Genomic DNA, 20470 nt, shown 5'->3' with positions numbered 1-20470 from the left:
TCTATACCAGCTTATACGTAGAAGTACTCTTAAATTAATAATTATTCTAATCAATGTATAATATGCACAAGCAGCCTTGCTATTTGTTTTTATCAAAACAAAACAAATATGGTAAAATGAGCCATATAGGTGTTATTTTTGTGATTTCCAATAGAGTAATGCTAGAGAAGCCATTATAGCATTACACACTTTGCACTTATTACGTGGCTGCTTCTAGTTGATTGTTCCCAACACTCACTTGGAGAGATGTGTGGTTTAAATGATGCCACATTATGTGTACAAAATGGATATTCTCAATAGTAACTTCTATCTATATTTATTTTTTCCAATAACATCTATAGCATTGATAAGACAAATAAATTGATGTATATTTGGATCACTAAAAACGTCACAAATGGGCTCGATGCCCGAATGTTCTCCATTTACCACTTTAATCGTAAAAGAAAGTGAGGCCTAAAAAGCCAAATTTTCTAAGGAACATGCTCACGAGGTTGAAAGACCCAAATGAATGGGCTTTCAACTCCTCATCATCTTGAAATTTCGTGACTCTTAAATGGGCTTTCACAAGTTGCATTATTTACGTTTATTGATTATCAAACAGATTATAAAACAATTGAATCGTCATCAGATTTCTCGCCCAAATGGCATGTATCGCACCGGTGAAACATAGAGCGTTGGATATCCTAATTTATAATAAAGGAAATACTCTACACACAAAGCGATTATATAAAAATAATTCTACAAACTGACGTGACTTGATATGGTTCATTAGATTGTAAAGTTAGACTTATAAGAATAATAAGAATTATTATGTGTATAGAATAATATTAGATAGTCTTAAAGAATTATATCATCTCGAGTTGGTGTATAGAATATATCATTTACATCGCTTAAAAGACTTGAAATTTAAATGGTACGATTTGATGTGTAATATTCAAATTTAAAAATTTATCTTCTAAAACAACAATTTATTATGTATGCTCCACATATCGATTTGATAATAACAATTATTTAATCCTAAAATATGCAAGTCTCTGCAATCTTTTTAAAAGATAGTTGAACACACCATTAAAAAATGAAAATTATCACGACTCTCAAATTTGAGTTATTCTATTTTTAAACTGGCACGTTACTCAAATAATAAAATTTGATATGTGAGATTCTAGTTTTAAAATTATCTTTCAAATCAAATTATAACATTAACTAATTTACTATATGTGCTATATTATAGCTTGCTTGAAAATAAAATTTTTTTCTCAAATTTTCAACGTATATACAAAACTTGGACATCCTAAATACATACAAATCATTTTTCCTAAGCTTTAAATCCGTAGAGTCGAACAGTGAGATAAGATAAAATATTTTAGATAAATTAAATAAGATATTATTAAAATATTATTTTTTAATATTATTATTATTTTAAAATTTAAAATAATATAATAATAAATTAAAATAATTTACGGATCCAAACGAGCCTTGGATCTCTCCACTCATAAACACCCAGAATCGTAAGGCATTTGAACTCCAAAAACAAAATTCTACAATCATTATCGATGCGGACAAGTATGTCTGTCTCACTCTAATTGGACCAGGGTTAACTTCATGTGCGAAATTTAGGGGAATGAATTCAAAAGCACTAATGATCACTTTCCTTGAAACCAAACAGGGCTTCTAGGAAAAAGCAGTCTCGCTCACTCACCATCGAGGAAACACCGTCTGGTCTCCCATTACGGCCATCTCTACGTGTCAAATAACACTAATTTGACGGCTTGTACTTATCCACAACTTGTTTCGTCTTTTTTCCCATTTTACCTTTTTGGCTACAAACTCCAGTGCTACAGTTGAAGTTAAAAAATAAAAAACGAACTCTGTAAAAAATTTTGTCCCACATCGAGAAGATTCTTGCAAAAATCGTGTCCTTTTGTCATACGTGTGAGCATCTACGTCTACTTTCAGATTTGTGTATGACCTTTACTGTCGAGCAGAAAAAGTAAAGGTCAGGAGTATGTGCATATATACAATATCAAAACAGAGTGTGGTATTACTCACATCACATGGGTGGCCCAGGAGGGTGTGGGTGGGTAGGGACCCACACAACCTGGCATCCTATAAATAAGTAGGTCCCACATGCAGTGTCAGCAATCCCATGTGAGATTGTGCCTTGTGGCCCTTCTTTCTTTCCCCTCCAATAATGGCAAGATTAAAGATAGGCCCCACCAATAATGAAAGAGATAAATTGAAAAAGGAAAAGAAATATGAATAGTAATAAAGAGACAAATTCTTTCATGAAATCAAAGGAGCATGTGGAGAGGTAAAAAGGGAGGGAGGGAGGGCCCAATTAAGCTAAAAATCTCACTTTTGCTTTTCTGAATTTCTTTCCAAAATCTGTGTCTGGCAATCTAGTAAGAGATTTATATTGTGTATGACAACTAGTGCTACAAATAAGAGCAATACATGAAATTGTAGAGATTTCCACATTGTTTTTAGTCTTCAAACAGAACTGGGGGCTGACTGTTTGTATACTACCTTAAGCCCCTTCACCTCTAACTTACTCGTTACGGTCTATCAATAAGGCTTGTAGTTATATTCTGCTTTTACCACTTTTTCCTTGCTTCTCTGGCTCTTGCTTCAGCTGTACAAAGATTTGATTACACCCTAAAGACATGGACAATGAGACTAAGACTACATTTGGGCTAGTGTTTCTTCTATGGAAACAATGGAAAGGGATAGAAATTACAGTGCCAGAAGTTAATACTACACATGGACAGTGTGATTCTTTCTATGTTCTTTCTTTTTTAACCTGTGGTTCAACTTCAACTACAGAAATGAGAGATGAAAATAGTACAACAACACGGAAAGGAACAGATGACCCACTTCCTTCGCTGCGTTTTTACGTATGCATTTTGTATGCTAGTAAGTAGTATGGTATTGATGATGATGAGGATGGCGGTGAGGGCTGGTGATGGTGATCCTCTACGGACCTTGTTCCATATGGGGGGAGTTTGTTTGGTTATGCTTCTCAATCTTCCTGTAAACATGAGCAAAAACAGCCAAACTCATTCAGAATACATAATCACGAATTGTTTGTATGCAGAAAATAAAAACAAATAAGCCATGCAGTATAAATAGAAAAGAATCCAAAGTTGATTTACCTAACATTAGGAAGCTAAATTCCAATAGGTCCACCGGTGCCAGCATACATCCCAATGGCGCCATGGCCAGAGGAGAACCTGAAATGAAAGCCCATTTTAAAATACAGATACTGTAACATATTAACAAGGATTGTGTAGCAACGGCACTTGATGGCATTGAGTGGGAGTACCTTGGCATCTGGCAGTTGAAAGATTTGAAGGCTGCCATATCCAATGTGGATGCCGCCGCCGGGAGTATTGTTGCCGTTGCCAGTTTATTGTCAGCAGATGCCGCTGAGGCATCTGCATCATTCACTACGCTAGGCCCATTGGCAAAGGCAGACATTAAGTCTGCAGCTGCTTTCGTTGGAGAAGCAAAGGGGCTATCAGGGAGGTTGTGCTCCAAACTGCACTCAATTATGAGATAAACAATCTTTAACGTTGCTCAATATTGGAGAACCCACATTGGAAAGTATGCTAAAAAAAGTCTTACAATGGTCAAAAATTGAACTTGATACAAATATAAGAAACAAAAGGATAATTTGTGAATCTCAATCGCCTTTCTAATAGTCTGAATTAAAAAGCCCATACCATTCTTGCAAATCACTTTCTTCATGAGGGGGGCTCCGCTTCCCATTGCCAACACCATTGGCGCTCTCATTGTTGTCAGTCAATTCTTCGCCTGCAACCGTGGTGAGCTCTATCTTCTGCAACTGCTGCAAATCAGTAGAAACAGCAGCAGAAGGAGTTGGTGCAGCACTAGAAGAATTTTCTGCAATCAAACAATTGCAATCCTGAAAACAGCGTTCTAGTTTTGAAAAAAAAAAAAATCAGCAATGTGGAAGCAACATGCCTTCTGGGACTTCTTGGCTGCTACTGAATGAAGGAAGAACAGGGTTTTGACTATACGGGTTGGGAGAATGAGTAGGAGATGGGACCGGGCTGCCAGTGGAGAGCGCACGGTGGTGGTGTTGCTTCTTGATATCAAGAAGCTGCAAGCCCATCAACCTCCTACTTTGAAGTTCAAGGGCTTGCTGCAAATCAGCTTGCTCCTCCAATTTCCTCCTCCACAGCATGTCTTGTGCAGTGTAAAACATTCTTGCTCCTTTTGAATCAATCAAATTAACTTGTTAGTTGAAAGGAAAGGAAAGGAAAGGATCATCTTTAGCTATAACTATTATTAACATGCAAATCAATGGAAATGCAAAGATAGTAGCTTGCTTACCGAGCTGGAGATCATATGGGTCTCTACCATCAACTCCAGTAGGTGTGCCACATGGTGAGAACTCTCCCCTCTCCACTTGTTGATGCTGTTGTTTTCTGCAACCAGCAAGTAGCATTACTACATTAGCAAAGTGCATTTAAACTTCTAATTTAACCAATGGCGAGCACAGAAGATTAAAATGAGAGTGTGTGAGAGAATGCCTGTACTTGTCCGGTACTTTGCCTTTCTCCTTGTAAGGCTTAACAAGCACACGAGCATCACAAACAAAATGAGGGTTCCCTTTGGCAAGAATGAGCTTCACAGTTTCCGGGTAAACAAAAGTAACAAATCCAAACATCCGCTTCTGCTGGTATGGGATTCTCACATCTTGCACCGGCCCATAAATGCTTCAACAACGAGATCAAAACTTTTCAGCAAAAAACACCAATCCATTCCACAAGCTTTGAATAAAACAGAACAACAAACCCAATAGAACCTGAAATAATTTGAGACGTCTTCCTCTCTGAAAGTGCTATCAGCTGGGAAAGTCAAGTAGATCTGCCTCGACGCTGGGTTCACCATTCCAGCCCCACCATTCATCGAAAAATCGTTTCTTTCGAGCCGGGATCGCCCAAACTTGTGCATATCTTCACTCATCATTAGAGCCGCCGCCGCTCTACGTGTACTCACAAGAGTCAAAACAAGAGGGTGGAGAGGGGAAAAAAAAAAAAGAACGAACCCCCCAAGATTTTGAATGGTACAATCTAAAAAGTGCATACCTATTAGCATCATTTTGCTGCTGCTGTAGGAGCATATTCATGCCCTTTGAAGAGTAAGGAAATGAAGCTGAGGCCATGAGTTGAGAAGCTGCAGCCAATCTTTGTTGCTGAGCAGATTTAGATCTGAGAATTTCATGGCACTGGTCCATCATATCAATCTTGCTCGGTGAACCTACCATTGCAGAACCATCCACCGAATCTCCAAGCCCCCCATGTAAGAACCTGCAACTAGTGCCATTCTTGCAGTATCCTCTAGCAAAGTACAGACAAGGTTTCCAGCCAAACCCGGAATTGGGGTCCTCAGACCCCAAGCAGACATCACTAACCGAGAAGCTTCTGCGGTGTGGAGATCCTCCCCAACTACCGTACGAAGCAAAATGCATAGGGTCGCCACCAGCACCAGTTGGACTGGAGGAAAAGTCTGACTGAGGGTAAAACAAGTCTTGGTTTTTGGGGCCAAGGGCGGGGGAGCCATCGTTAAGGAAAGAAAGCTGGTCTTGGAGCTGAAAGTCATCGATCATATCGGTGGCTCCACTTCCATAGAAGGGTAAAGAGGAAGCAGACGTGTTCATTGAAGAGGAAGAGAAGGACCCAACGGTTAGATTGTTGGGACTAATCAAATCATCTGGGTTTTGAACCTCAGACAAGGCTGACCAAGAAGCTGAACTGACAGAAGAAGTGTTTGGGATGGTTAAAGGAGGAGGAGGAAGATTAATCCCACCAAGAAGCCTGGTAGGAGAGGAACTCTGCCTGGAGACAGAAAGTTGGTTGCTTGAGAGGAAAGGCGATGGAGATGACGGAGTTGAAGGGGCGGACGGAGGGTTCGAGGTCAGTCCCAGGTCTTTCCGGGCTTTGAGAATTACCGACTGGACAAGAGCTTCTGGACCAAATGCTAATCTAATCATTTCTTTCCCACCATGGTCTTGAATAAGTAGTATACCCATGATTTTGGATGCATTTTCTGGGTCCAAGTTTTGGATTCTCGAGAAAACAATTTTTGTTGCCTCATAACCATCCATCGGTGAAAAATAGGTTGGTGCTAGAATTTCACACACCAAACCAACCAACCCTCCCTCAAGTTTAGTTCTTATTGTTTCTTTGGTCTGAGAAAGCGAAGTGTTCTCTCTCTCTTTCTGTCTGTACAAGTAAACTTTCTTTCTCAACCGCACACAAACACTACCTAACAACTTGTGATGAATAGGAGCAAAGCGTTCCTCTTTCTCTTATTCCTGCAAAAACCCAACAAAAGAGTTGTCAAGAAAAAGGAAAAGAAAGAAAAAGTCGAGTTTTAAAAAGAGTATTCTCGTGTGGTTTGATTAAAAAGGAGAATAGAAGTGGATGCTGAGAGTTGCCTTTGATAAAAGCAAATAAAGACGTCAAGAAAAATACCCAGTGTTGAATTTATCTATAAAGAAACTATGAGAACTGCAGAGCAAAAGCTTGCAGAAACAAAAGGAGCAAGAAATAGAAAGAGGTATAACTCTCCAGGCCGGAGACTTCCTTTTCTCTTCTTTTCCAAATCGAAATTAAGAACCGGCTCTCATGAGAATACCACTTACCCATGAAAGAAGTCGTCTTCTGGTTTTCCTTTGTTACCAGTCTCTTCAGTTCAAACACAATAATAACAGTCAAACTTACCACAAAAACCAAACCACCGCCTTGTTTCCAGAGCGGTTGCAGAGGCTAGCAGCAGCAGGAGCGGGGAGCAGAGAGTAACCATAAATTTGTTTCACTCCTGCTGAACATGTTTTTTGGGCACTGGGCAAGTGGGCAGTGAAGCTGAAAGCTGAAACCACCTCATGTTTTTAAGCGCGCTCGCTCTCTCTCTCTCTCTCTCTCTCCCTCTCTCTCCCTCGAAAGTATAACAAAGACCGGTAGGAGTGGCAGTGAGCGAGAGTGTTGTTTCGTGGCCTGTTGGTGCGTGGGGGTGGAGTTGGGTTTGGTGCTTTGAGTGGATCCAGATCTGTGCTTCAAATAGTGCACGTTCACTTGCCCCTAACCTCTGACACTCCCTATTTAAAACTCTGCATTTTTTTCTTACGAGTACTGCATTTTTTTTCCCTTTCTTTTTCAAGCCAGTTATATACAATCAAACAAATCGCTACCCATTCCCGTGAAAGACACGCTCCAATGGAGATCATGATGGAGTTTTGTAGGACCCTTTGGTAGAGAGGTGTATGCACACGCACCTGGGGGTTTGTTTAAAAGTGGCTCGTCATGTGTTCTCATGGGGGAGTCAATGCCTCTCCAATCTTTTTTCTCTCTCTTCTGAGGAAGACAAAGAAAATGTTTCTCCATTCTTAATGACTCCATGTAATATGGGATAGTTAATTTGAACATGTCCCACAAGCATAATATGCTCTCCTCTCTTTGCTCTCTTAAAAATAATTGTTACTATAATGTCTAATTATGTAAGAGAGAGAGAGAGAGTAAAGGCTGAGATGTTTTGTGCTTTTGATGGTAGAAAACTACAAAAGGTATGGGGATTTGTATAGGAAGAGAGGAGGGGCATGGTTCTTGCATTCTTGCTTTCTCGCTTGTCGTTTTTAAGATGCCCCCACAAGTAGTAAATGATCTCTCTCTCTCTCTCTCAACACAAGCACTCTACTCAGACCCTCGTTATAATTCACGCCACAGAACTCCATCACTTTTCCTCAGTATCTTTCCTCTTTTTCTTGAAAGTTTTATTACAGATCAGTGATATCTGTAGGAGAAAGGAGTGGTCTGCTCTGGGTGGTGAGAAACAAAAGTAGTTGGAGCTTATAAAAGTATGGGGTTGATCACGAGAGAAAAGGAAACCATGGAGCTACCTAGCCTCCAGGCCACATGGGGTGTGGGCACTGCACTTTCATTAGTCTCTTGGTTTCACTTTTTGAGCATTCTATATATATCTATGTGTATGCATATGATCAACACCCTTACAAAATGAGCTGTTGCTTATATATATACAAGTTTATATTGCAGCCTCTGTCATCCAAGTTTTTTTTTTTAAAAGTTGTAGCAGCAATCTTTCATATTATCATATTAAAAAGTATCATCAACATGCTAATTATACCAGTTTTTTTAATATGCAAATCAAAATCAGAGTATGTTACTCAAGCTTTCTTGGAAAGTGCAGATAAAAGCATGCAGTGACGACCAATACCATTTTGAATTATTTATAGCTTGTTCATGTATAAAGTCATCTATATATCGTGTATGATCTCCTAAAGATGAGGTTGATCAAAGTGTGGGAAGATTTGACCAAACCATATCACTCGATGCATGTTTAGTTCTAGTTTTTTTTTTTTTTTTACCCTCTACAAAACCATTTGTTACAAGAAAAAATCTTCTTCACAACCTATTATTGGTAGAAGCTCCAGCATATCTAACATGCTGGGTTGAAAAAAAAAAAAAAATTATATGAGATATGTGGAGAGTAAAATACACAATAAACTGATCTCTAGCATTATTTTAACTTCATGCTTAGATCTTCCATGACTACTACACATTAGTTGTTATTGAGGTTAAAACTGAAAATAAAAAAGTAAAAACTGTTAAATCTTCTGCAAATCGTATCAAAAAGTCTTATCAATGAGTTGAGAGTTCACGCGATTTGTATAACATTACCACGTACGCGTTATAAATATTGATTTGATTTACTTTTAAATTTTAACTTTTATTAATAACACTAATCCATCAGTTCATTATAAAGTCTATATAATATGATAAATGCTACAAATCACTCTACTGTACATCACACTCTCCACATATCTCACATAAATTTTTTTTTTTTCATCCCAGAATGTTGAGTGTGCTGAAAACTCTACAAATAGTAGAGTGTTATTTAGATTTTTTCATATAATATATCTCTCTAATATGTTTTGCAGATAAAATCGTTTAGATAGGCATACAAAACCATCTAATTAATCAAACAGCATTTAAATTTATTTTGACAATTTTCAACAAAAAATTCATTAATATTATATCATATTATGTCATGTCATGAAAAATTTATAAAATAAAAATATATTTCTTGTTAATATATAGACTAAAATTGAAAAATAAATCACATGCATGAAAGTAAACTCACATCATTGATCGATTCCACCGTGTATGATTTGATCAATCATTTTTTAATATCCAAAGTAAAAATGGTAAGTCTAGTTTAAATAATAAAAATATTTATTTTATTTTATTTTATTATTATAATTTTTTAAAATTTTTATATATTTTAATAATATTTTATTTAATTTTTAATTTTTATCTTAATTAATCTTTATCTCGACTTATTTTCCAAACCGGCCCAACGATGCGATTTGTTATAAAAATCTTTATCATTGAGTTGATAGGTTATGTGAGTCCGAAATCGCATCACATTTAATGAAATATAATAAATGCAGCTTTTGTTTTTTATTTTTTATTTTAAGACACATTGAGATATAAAAGTGACAAAATATTTTTAACGTTACAAGACAAAAAAATAATAAAAGAATAATCCAAAATCGTCGATCTATAAACACGTACTACAGCTAATTAAAGTGAGCAGGGAGGGATTCGTTTTCCTCTAGCCTTTTGTTATTTCACGTGCTCAATACGCGCGTGCCAAATGTTGCATATACTTTTGGCCTCTCGTGTCTGAAAAGTAATAAAAATAAAAATAAAAATAAAAAATCAGGCTTTTTAGGTGGTCGGATCATGTATCAATTATCAAACTGTTCTTCTCTCTCTATCATTACGAGGGCCAATGGGGTAGGGGTACATAAAAAGCAAAAATAAAACTGGGGTGGTTGCAATCACAGCTTACTTGAAATTATCACTCGATGAAATACTTCTTTCAGACTACTGATTATATGTCACATTTTATTTTTCAGTATTTTTTAATGTATGCATAAGTTTTACATAAAAAAAAAAAAATTATCCACGTTAACATTATTTACTTATTAAATAAAGTCAAATCATTATTTAAATTTTTTAATATAAGACCAATGTAAACTTAACAATTCTCTTTATTTATTATATTCTCTTTATTTATTATATTTACTTAACACTCAATTCTTGAATTACGACTCATCTCAATCCCTCCCTCCAAATGTATATGAGAAAATTTAGAGAAATATTATGACTATAAAAAAATCTTATAAAAATAAATTTATAAATTAATGCGACTTTATATAATACGTTAGATATAGTTTTACAATCTAAAATATAATATCAAGTCACGTTAATTTATATATTTATTTTTATAAGCTTTTTTATAACTTAAAATATTTCACGAAGACTTATATATATCAGTACCGTTTATCTTAGTTAAATTATAGTAATAACTACACGGTAACCTATAATTTAGGTGGAATTTGAATAGTGAGATGAGATGAAATGGTTTTAAATAAAAGTTAAATAAAATATTGTTATAATATTATTATTGTTTTGGTATTTGAGAAAGTTGAATTATTTATTAATTATATTTTATGTGAAAATTTAAAAAATTTATAATAATGAGATGAGATAGAATTAAGTGATTTTTGAATCCAAACATGATCTTAATTACCATATTTTGCAATATTCATGACTACGTACGTACGTACACGCTTATCATGTAACAAACCCAAAGACCTTAGTGCTCGTGAATTAGTTGGGACATATTTAGGTTTAGTGCCATATAAATTGGAAGTTTCCCAATATAAGGAAACGTACGTACAAATTAAATGCTAGCTAGCTATATACTGGACTGATCTGGCTATATATAGAAGACAGACAGACAGACAGACCGAAGATTAGAAAAAGGTAATGATGTAACATAAGCTACCTCCAGGTTCATGGTCTCCCAAAGAGATATTAATTAATGGTACAACTGTAAAAGAAAGAAACATGAGCTAAATAAACATGCATATACAGTACTACTTCCAGCTGATCCCAATCATATCATATCATGTATATTAATTTGGTACCCTCCTAAAAATAACAACATTGTATTAATTAATGTAATAAAACGTACATCAAGTTTCATGCATGCATGGGGCTCCCCGAATAAAACCAGTTTGTTCAATATATTTTATTTATATATATATATATATTAATTAAGAGAGTTTTTCCTTTTCTTTTTTTTTTTGAGACATATTATTTTGAGACGAAGATACCGATCCTGTCTCTTAATATAAAACCCCACATGCATAATTCACGGCTACGTAGTACTCTTTTGTTTCCAACATGTTCATGTTTTTTTTTTAGCTTTACCTTCCTTCTGCCATCCCAAGAACCTTACTATATAATATCTACAGCATGCCATGTGCGCCCCACTGTGCATGTGAATGGTCCACAGCTTTGCCTCAATGTCGTTGGCTTTTGCAGTGTAAAATGGATTTAGAGAGGTTAAGGTTCTAGATTTTATTATTTTTTTCAGATTAATTATAGGTTAGAAGAATTCACGTGGGGCATACTAATTATGAATGTAACCCTGTGCTGCAAATCATTATGTCAAAATAAATTTTAAATAAAATTTCCCATTCTCAAATCCTAACCAAAGATTCTCTCTATATATACTCTCTCTCTCTCTCTCTCTCTATATATATATATATATATATATATTTTTTTTTTTTATTGTAGGAAGTCATTCATATATAAATATTCATCCTGCCTAGCTAGAGGTGGCCCGCACCTGATGTTGAACGATATTATTGAAAAATAAAAGCATGTAAAAGTACTGAACAGTTTTCGATTTTGAAATATTCATACCTCTCCAAAACTAAATAGAAAAGAAATCAACAAGGAATTAAATAAAGTAACATTAATATATTATCACTAGTATATATATATATATATTCGGATCAAAACAAGTTAACTTTAATAAAGTGACATTTATATAATTTTTTTAAAATTTTATATGAAATATAATAAATAATTTAATTTTTTTAAATATTAAAAAAATATATTATTAAAAAAATATTTTATAATAATATTTTATTTAACTTTTAATAAAATATTTAATTTCATTTGATCTAAACCGATCAAACGAGATATTAATTTCATGTTGCATGATCTTGACAGTTCACGCACGTACGTACCATCTCTCCAAGCTGACACTGTATATTACAGCATTTTCATGGGAATTTCAATAAAAGCGAATGATTAATGTAATAGAGTAATGTTAGAGAGAAGTTATTATAGTAGTACATACTTTATATTTATTGTATGGTTACTTCTAATTGATTATTTTCAACATTCACTTAAGGAGATGTGTAGTTTAGATAATGTCACATCATATGTATAAAATAGATATTATCAATAATAACTTCTATATATATTTATTTAATATAATATTATCGGATTCAAAAAATTGATATATAGGTCCAATCTTTTGAGTTGAATTTATAATTAATATGAAAATATATAAAATTTATATATAGTTGGAGCGGAGCTTATCATTTTGGGTTGTCGAATGTGGCTGCAAGGTCTATTTCGAGTCCAAAGAAAAGTAAATATTATTCAAAGCTGCTAACCTTTGTATTTAATTTTAAAGAAATGATATTTGTAATAGTGAGTGTGTAAGTATCGTGTAGTTATTTTAAAAAATATATATATATAAGATTTATATGAAAAGAAATTAATTTTTTAATAATAGACTATATCTTTTTTTAAAATGATTATAAAATATTTATATATTACACGATTATATATAATATTATTTTTAATTTTAATATATTTATAGACACATAGGGATCGACCAGGACTGGCCGGGACATATAGAGAGAAAAGGTCTACAGCTGCATGCCAGGCATGCATGCATGGATGGCACAATCGGGTGGCCCGCATGATTGATTAATCCCCCACTTTTTTCTTTTTTATTATTATTTTCTGACCCTATTTTATTTTCTCACCCTTATTCAATCGAACGTGGGAGGGAAAGCCAAGAGGCTCTCCTAGTCCTAGCTATGGAAAGAGTTTCTTCTGTTTTTTCTTCTCTAATCATTAATGCATTCAATTAATACTTTAGAATATATATATATATATATATTTCTATTATGCTCTCAATAAAAGCCTAGTGCATGAAAAATGATAAAAAAAAATGGAAAATGGATTAAAAAAAAATTGAATTGTTTGTTCCATAATAAAATTAAGGAAGACACGATTAAAAGAAACATTTTGTTGATGCATATTTAACAAATGGATCAACAAAACATAATTGAGAGCCGCATGCATGGAAACTAGATGTACTATAAGAAAACAAAAATATTTATAACTAATTATTTATTATGATATTAATTATTTATGACGAAAATTAATAAATTTTAATAAAAAATAATTATTTTTATAGAAATATTTGACCATAAATAATCAATTTTTTATAGTGGGACGACCGGACGAGGATATATTATTTGGATACATTTGATATGATTTTTCGCATTTACTTTCTCTGGATTCAATTTTGGTCAAACCTAAATAATGAGATAAGTGGCCAATAATTGGATATAAAGGTTGGATATTATATATATATATATATATATATATATATATATATATATATATACACACACACACACATTCATTTATAAATTATCACTCTGATCAGGTGAAGTTGGGGTGCATGACCTCAGGTGTTCAAGCCTTAATTTCTATTTTACCAAAGAAAGAAAAAACAGTATATATTAATAATTGGAAATGGTTTGTAGTCTTACATAAATGCAGGAGAATTCTGCATGTACTTTGCTCGTACAGGCCGGGGCTGATCAATATGCTCACATTTAATAGACCAGCAATCTACAATAATAAAATATGTAAATATTGTACAATTATTTTAAAAAATAATGAGAACTATTATTAAAAAATTAATTTCTTTTTAAAGACAATTGTGCACACAAAGTGTTTGCAAAAAACCTCAGTAACTATGAGTGTCTGAGAGTCTTTTTGTTATCTATTTTATAGTAGAGTACAATAATACAAGATATATATTGTCGTTAGATACAAAAATTTATACATGGAAAGTACTATAAATACAAGGATATGAATATTGAACTGAAAAGAGAATTATCTAGCCGTTGCATGTGATGGACTTTCCTTTGAGAATTTGGGTAGTCGTTGCATAGGATGGTAAATCTTCTGATTGTGTGGATTCTATAGCCGTTACATGTGCTTCACTTGGTAACTCCTGTGATTGTGTGGTTTGAGTTGATGATGGTTGACTATTGTTAATATGCCCTTGCAAACTATGCCAAGGTACGAGGCCAAGTTTGGTGCAAAGAGGAAAAAGAGTCGGGCGTCCAAGTGGTTTGGTAAAAAGATCAGCAAGTTGTAAAGAGGCAGGTACATAATGGGTATGAAGAAGACCAAGGGCAACACGTTCATGAACATAGTGGTAGTCAATCTCAATGTGTTTGCTTCGAGCATGAAAAACTGGGTTAATGATTATGTAAAGAGTGCTAAGATTATCGCAAAGCAATAAAGGTGGTGCATGTAGCTTGATGCCGAGGTCACAAAGCAAAAATGAAATCCAAGTGAGTTTAGCAGTAGTTTGGGTCATAGCTCTATATTCAGCTCCAGTACTCGAGCGAGAGACAGTATGTTGCTTATTTGGAACTGATTAGAAGTCCAAAATCAATCGTACCTTTCACATATCTAAGAATACGTTTGACCATTTTAAAATGAGCTTCAGTAGGAGAGTGCATAAATTGAGATACAAAATTTTAGGAGAGTGCATAAATTGAAATACAAAATTAACACTGTATGCAAGGTCAGGACGAGTAAGAGTAAGATACTGGAGAGCACCAACAAGACTGCGATAATGGGCTGGGTCAGAGAAAGGTGTTGTTGACTGAAGGCATTTGGTTTTAGCCATCATGGGAGTGCCCATGGGCTTACAGTTAGTCATTTAAGCACGGTCTCTGATACCATAAAGACAATTGTGCATACAAAGTGTTTGCAAAAAACCATAGTAACCATGAGTGTCTGAGAGTCTCTTTGTTATCTATTTTATAGTAGAGTACAATATTACAATATGTATATTACTGTTAGACACAATGATTTATACATGGAAAGTACTGTAAATACAATGATATGAATATTGAACTAAAAAGGGAATTATCTAGCCGTTGCATGTGATGAACTTTCCTTTGAGAACTTGGGTAGTCGTTGCATGGGATGGTAAGTCTTCTGATTGTGTGGATTCTATAGCCGTTGCATGTGCTTCACTTGGTAACTCCTGTGATTGTGTGGTTTGAGTTGATGATGGTTGACTATTGTTAATACTTTTCACGTGAATCTCGTATTTATTAACTTTTTTTTAAGTTATTGCACAGTACTTGCGCACTCACAACTGCAACTATCATTTCTCTTAACAGATATTGTGTATATATATATATATATATATAATATGGGAGATCCAAATCGCTAGCTAGGCAAAGTGATCATCTTTCCTTAATTAAACATGACATGTCTTACCTCATCCACTGTTTTCATTTATCTAATTATCAACTACCTTTTAAAAAAAAAATAAGAAAAGAGTACGGTACCCCAAGTTTATTAATAGCTCTCACTTGTGGCGGAGGATAATCGTGGTTACAGATAAACACCTGAGAGTTACAAATAATCATAAATGACCAAAACTCAGGCCTCCATAAAACCTAATATAAAGTAACAATAAACAAATATCCAAGGATTTCAGGTCAATCAACAGTAAAACAAACCTTAAAAAACTAAAAAGAAAGACAAACCTGCAAATAAATGTAAGCTCATAACGATAAGAATAATAACAAGGAAAAACAGGTGCAAAGAAATAAAATATCTCACTACGAGATTTGCAAATAAGGAATTCCAATTCTATTTATGAAAAAAAGACTACTCAGCTTACTGGACAAATGATTTATGTCTTCAATTCAGTCAATGTTTACACCCTCAACACCCTGCTTAGCTAGAAAATCAGTTACAACATTTCCTTTATAAAATACATGGCTCATTCTATAAACCATGCTTCTCAAGTAGGTCTGAAGCTCATTCCAAAAATTCTCAAGATACCAAATATTATATTCTCTTTTAGTAAGCCATCTGACAAGAATTTGAGAGTCTGTCTCAATGTAAACTTGATGAAACCTCAGTTGATAGCATCTTTTAACTCATTACAACAGACTTCTCATTTTAACAAAATTGTTGGAACCATGGCCTAAGCATACCTCAAAAGCCGCCCGGAATTTTCCACCATTATCACATATAACACTCCTAGCTCCTGTTGGCCCTGGATTATCCAAACTGCTACTTTTCGTATTAAGCTTCACCCAATTATGTTGTGACCGAATCCATTTTACCACTGATACCTTCTAGGATTTAGTTAAAAGAACCGAGATATCCAACCTCTTTAAAATGACCATGTTAGTGGTATGGAGTTTCTCATTTTTTTGGTCAGCTGCATAATTCTACAAATTCATAATTTAATAGCATGCCAAACCGAGTTCATTGTATCACATTTCTCTTTATACCTAGCTTTACAGCGCTAGTCCCAAAATTTCCAAGAGACAATAAAAAGAAGAAGACTATAGACAATTCGAACCTAAATAGAATTGCCAGCATGGCAAAATAAAAAATTCACTTGCTCTATCAAGTACAAAAGAGGCCCATATGCACACCTAACTGAATCGAGGCCAAGCATCGAATTTTTTTATCAATATCACTTATATAAAACACATGATTAAAATCCTCAACATATCCCATAGAGCAACAATTCCATTTGGATGCCATAAGGATACAGCCCTTTTGATCTTGACATCCACACTCAAACTACCTTTTGCCCGCATAGCAACAATTATCAACTACCTTTTGCTTTTTACTATGCATGCATGACAGACAGGATTTGGCTGCTATTTTTTTTTTCAATTTTATGTTCAAACCAACCATATATTAATCAAAAGGGAATACAGAGTTATAGGGATTTGGCCGTTCCGTTAACTAAGGAGTGATTTAGATTTAGAGATGAATTGAGATAGATTAAAATAGTTTATAAATAGTAAAATAAAAGTTAAATTATTTATTATATTTTGTGTGAAAATTTAAAAAAATTATTTTAAAATTTGAAAAAGTTGAATTGTCTATTATATTTTATGTGAAAATTTAAAAAAATTATAATGATGAGATGAGATGAGTTGAGGCAGGTTAAAATAGATTACGAATACAAACGAGACCTAAATGGCCGAAAAGGGACTTGTTGGAGTTAATTTGAATTGAACTGGCCGCGATTAATTGTTTTGGGAAATACTATTATTAATACAATACATATAAATTTAATTATTGTGAATATAATTATTGACATATATAATACATACATATATATATATATATGAAAACAATACAAATATATATTTAGAAAATCTAAAGTTGGTTTGTCAAAATTAAATAACGAATTTATAGGATGAATAAATGAATTCCGCGCGCGGGGATCATAGCATCCATCGAGTACATGAATTCGTGTTCGTGTAAGTTGTTTCACTCTGACTTATTCATATAATTCACTATTTGCATGCAATCATTGCGGCGGAGGGTGAGAAAATATCGAAGAAAAAGAAGCAATCAAGTTCGTAACAGCGTGAAGGATTCTTCCTCATGTACAAGTAGCCAGACACGTTCATTAATTTGCTCATTCATTCATTCATTCATGATAACCCTAGCTACCTGCATTTCTTTCCTCTAAAACAACATCACTATCTTCGGATAGGTCAGGAAGGGAGTCCAAAATACGCCCCAAGGGCGATGCTTTAGGCTACTACCATCACCAAAAGCCGAAAAGAGAAACGACTTGTCTCTTTGTTTTTTGTCTTGGAATGATGATGAGACACTTGACAATGAAAAGAAGTTGCTTTTTATAAAAAACAAGAGAGAGAGAGATGATGATCCAGTACGTATCCTGTTGTAGAGATACATATTTCAATCTCTTTTTTTTTTTTTTTGAAACAGATACATATTTCAATCTAAATTGACTGAATCACAGTTTGCTACTGAGCAATCAATGTTGGGTAACATATTTTTCCATGAGGCCGGCTTGTACAAAATTTTAAAGGGGCTTAGAGAGAGAGAGAGAGAGAGAGATGGGTGGGTGGGTGGCTGACCAGGTCGCTATCTCAAATCAAAGATGTGAAAAGGATCATAATTTTTTGATTGAGCACTAAGGGGAAAAGGCCAGAAAGAAGTGACACCTATATGCAATATGTTCTCAGGTTCCATTCAAAAATCCCTATTACGTCGCTTCAGAGTTAGGATTCTCCTTTGATCAACCTTTAATTGAAAGCTCCCTGTCAACCTTCTTATTTATTTCTAATTTATATATATGTATATCATGTTAGAGAGAGAGAGAGATGGACGTTGAAGCTGAATATGATATAAATTAGTTTCCTACTGTTTTCTTTTTTCCCTTTTTTTTTTTAAAAAAAATCATAAAAAGAAACTTTCTACTCTTAAATTCCTCGAATTAAAAAAAAAATAAAAAAATCATCCAGAACTGAATTCCAAGATCAACTTGCTCACCATGATCAATTACTCCCAATTAAGAAGTAGAACAAAACCATTTTGACCACCATGTTATTTGCATAGTTTTGGAGCAACAAGAGGGTATATTCATCAAAGAGTTTAATGTATTATTTGCTACTTTTGCCAGGCCATTTACAAAGTGGTGTGCACCCACTTCAGTTGAATTTTATACTGGTGTCAATCATATGTCTCTATTTTCTTTTTGTTTGAAGGATGATAAAGTAAAACAGTAAGATTCCCATTAGAAAAGAAAAGAAAATGGGAAATTCTCAGATAAAATTAGCAAATATATTGGGAAAGAGGAAAGCTGTTTTTTTTTTTGGTTTTTTTTTACCGCACATAAAATGGGACAGTGGCACCCATGAAAATGGATGGGAAAAAAGGTTGCAAAGTGCGGGAGATCGAAGCTGCAGACATGGTGGAGAGGACAAATTGAAAGATGGGCTATAGCCAAGGAAACCCCATGTGCCTGGATGTTCCAAGAAGTGTCTCACCTGAAGTTGTTCGGGGGCAAAACAGTAGCATGATTGAGTCATATGGGGTCCGACTGCCATGAATGAATGAGTGAGTCTCTCCCCCAGAGAGAGAGAGAGAGAGAGAGAGAGAGACAGAGAGATGTGGCTTTCGTGGATGTGACTAAGCACTGTTGTTCTTGTCTGCTATGATACTTGTTTGGTCCACTTGCTTATATATTTCAAGTGTTGCTTAAATCATTGGTGATCTTCTCACATATTTTGTTTGTTAATGACAAGAGAGATGCATATTGTTTAATAATATCAGACAAGATCATGCTCGAATTAAAATATCATGTAGTACTACCTGCAAAAAAAAAAAAAACCGAAAGAAAGACAGAAGTTGAGAAATGCTGCTCAATCTGTATGAATATCTCTATGAAGACGACAATGAAGCGATCCTAGCTAGGCATGCAAAGTAGACAATACTGAATTTGCAAGCTTTCTTTTTTCTCTCTGTTTTTTGTTTGGGCCTTGCGAAAATTCCTTTTCTAGTCAAAGAATCTGTACAACTTCATAAGGGCCTATCTTGACGTCATTCTCTTTGAGCCATCCGGCCCATTCAAGACTGAATTTAGGCCTAATTTGTTTTGCAAAAAGAATGGATAGCTACAGAAATTCCATGTCATGAAAGAAAAACTACAAATCCAGTTTTGCAAAAGTTTATATTTCATAATAACCCATTCAGTGGGAAAGATGCTCCTTTGACATCTTTTAAGAAGTCATTGCCCTGGAATATTTGGAGAATGGTTTATATGCATTATGGATGAGCATCACACTGGTATGGTATAGGTAAGGCTGGCATGCTCCTCTTGAAGACTTCTTTGGTTTCTGAAACATACTGACTGACATATGGATAAAGCTACTAATACGTATGCATGCCTTTGATTCTGTTTCTTCTAAAACAATATAAATCACTGTGTCTGTGCAACTGCAATGAGGGAAAGTCTCCCACCAGAATATGAGGATTGCAGATTAGAATGTGTTTACAGTAGATAAAAAGTTTCTGAGTAGGACAGAAGTTCGAAAGGAATGTGGATAGAGAGATTAGAAAAAAGAAATTGCTAATGTGGATTAAAAGTATATAAGATGATATCTGAGGAAAAAAGCTCCATTTAAGCCAATTGTATATCATGACAGAAAGGATGAGACATTACTAACATAGCAACAGGCTTGAAAGTTATAACTACAATACTGATCTATCCAATATATAGCTGCTACCCAAAACTGAGCAGCATAAGATCAGTGGCAGGATTACTATTTTTAGAAATAGCGGCTGCTAAACTGAGTCTATGGTTCCCAATGATCCCGAGGAGAACAAAATTAACAAGACTGATATGCTCATTCATCAAGGGAAGAACG

At 34.4% G+C, this 20470-nt stretch overlaps 1 protein-coding gene across 4 annotated transcripts; it reads right to left on the bottom strand.

The window, feature by feature from the left end:
- Positions 1–2388: 2388 nt before the first annotated feature.
- Positions 2389–7151, bottom strand: LOC109010576 (zinc finger CCCH domain-containing protein 53-like). Of its 4 annotated transcripts, none has more exons than XM_018991452.2 (10): positions 6674–7151; positions 5115–6343; positions 4832–5011; positions 4563–4742; positions 4357–4457; positions 3985–4236; positions 3723–3903; positions 3323–3538; positions 3153–3230; positions 2389–3028 (listed from the first exon to the last, which is right to left on the bottom strand). In XM_018991452.2, the coding sequence occupies exons 2-9, from the start codon at positions 6131–6133 to the stop codon at positions 3167–3169; spliced, it is 2193 nt and encodes a 730-aa protein (XP_018846997.2). In that variant the 5' UTR covers positions 6134–6343; positions 6674–7151; the 3' UTR covers positions 2389–3028; positions 3153–3166. The 4 variants fall into 4 exon arrangements, with proteins under 4 accessions (XP_018846997.2, XP_018846996.2, XP_018846998.2 ...); XM_018991451.2 differs by having other exon boundaries at positions 4357–4451; positions 4557–4742; positions 6674–7150; XM_018991453.2 differs by having other exon boundaries at positions 4357–4451; positions 6674–7150.
- Positions 7152–20470: the final 13319 nt, after the last annotated feature.

The sequence above is a fragment of the Juglans regia genome, chromosome 14 (genome assembly GCF_001411555.2).
Source record: "Juglans regia cultivar Chandler chromosome 14, Walnut 2.0, whole genome shotgun sequence".
In the NCBI taxonomy this organism is placed as follows: Eukaryota; Viridiplantae; Streptophyta; class Magnoliopsida; order Fagales; family Juglandaceae; genus Juglans; species Juglans regia.
Note: the sequence above shows the minus strand (reverse complement) of the source record. Positions and strands in the feature narration are given on the sequence as shown.

Bases quoted from the DNA above. Each gene is read 5' to 3' on its own strand.
- LOC109010576 (XM_018991452.2), bottom strand. From the start codon at position 6,133: ATGGATGGTTATGAGGCAACAAAAATTGTTTTCTCGAGAATCCAAAAC. The intron at 5,012-5,114 runs GTATGCACTTTT...GAGTACACGTAG, and splicing joins CAGCAAAATGATGCTAATAG to AGCGGCGGCGGCTCTAATGA. The intron at 3,539-3,722 runs GTATGGGCTTTT...AATTGAGTGCAG, and splicing joins GAAAGTGATTTGCAAGAATG to TTTGGAGCACAACCTCCCTG.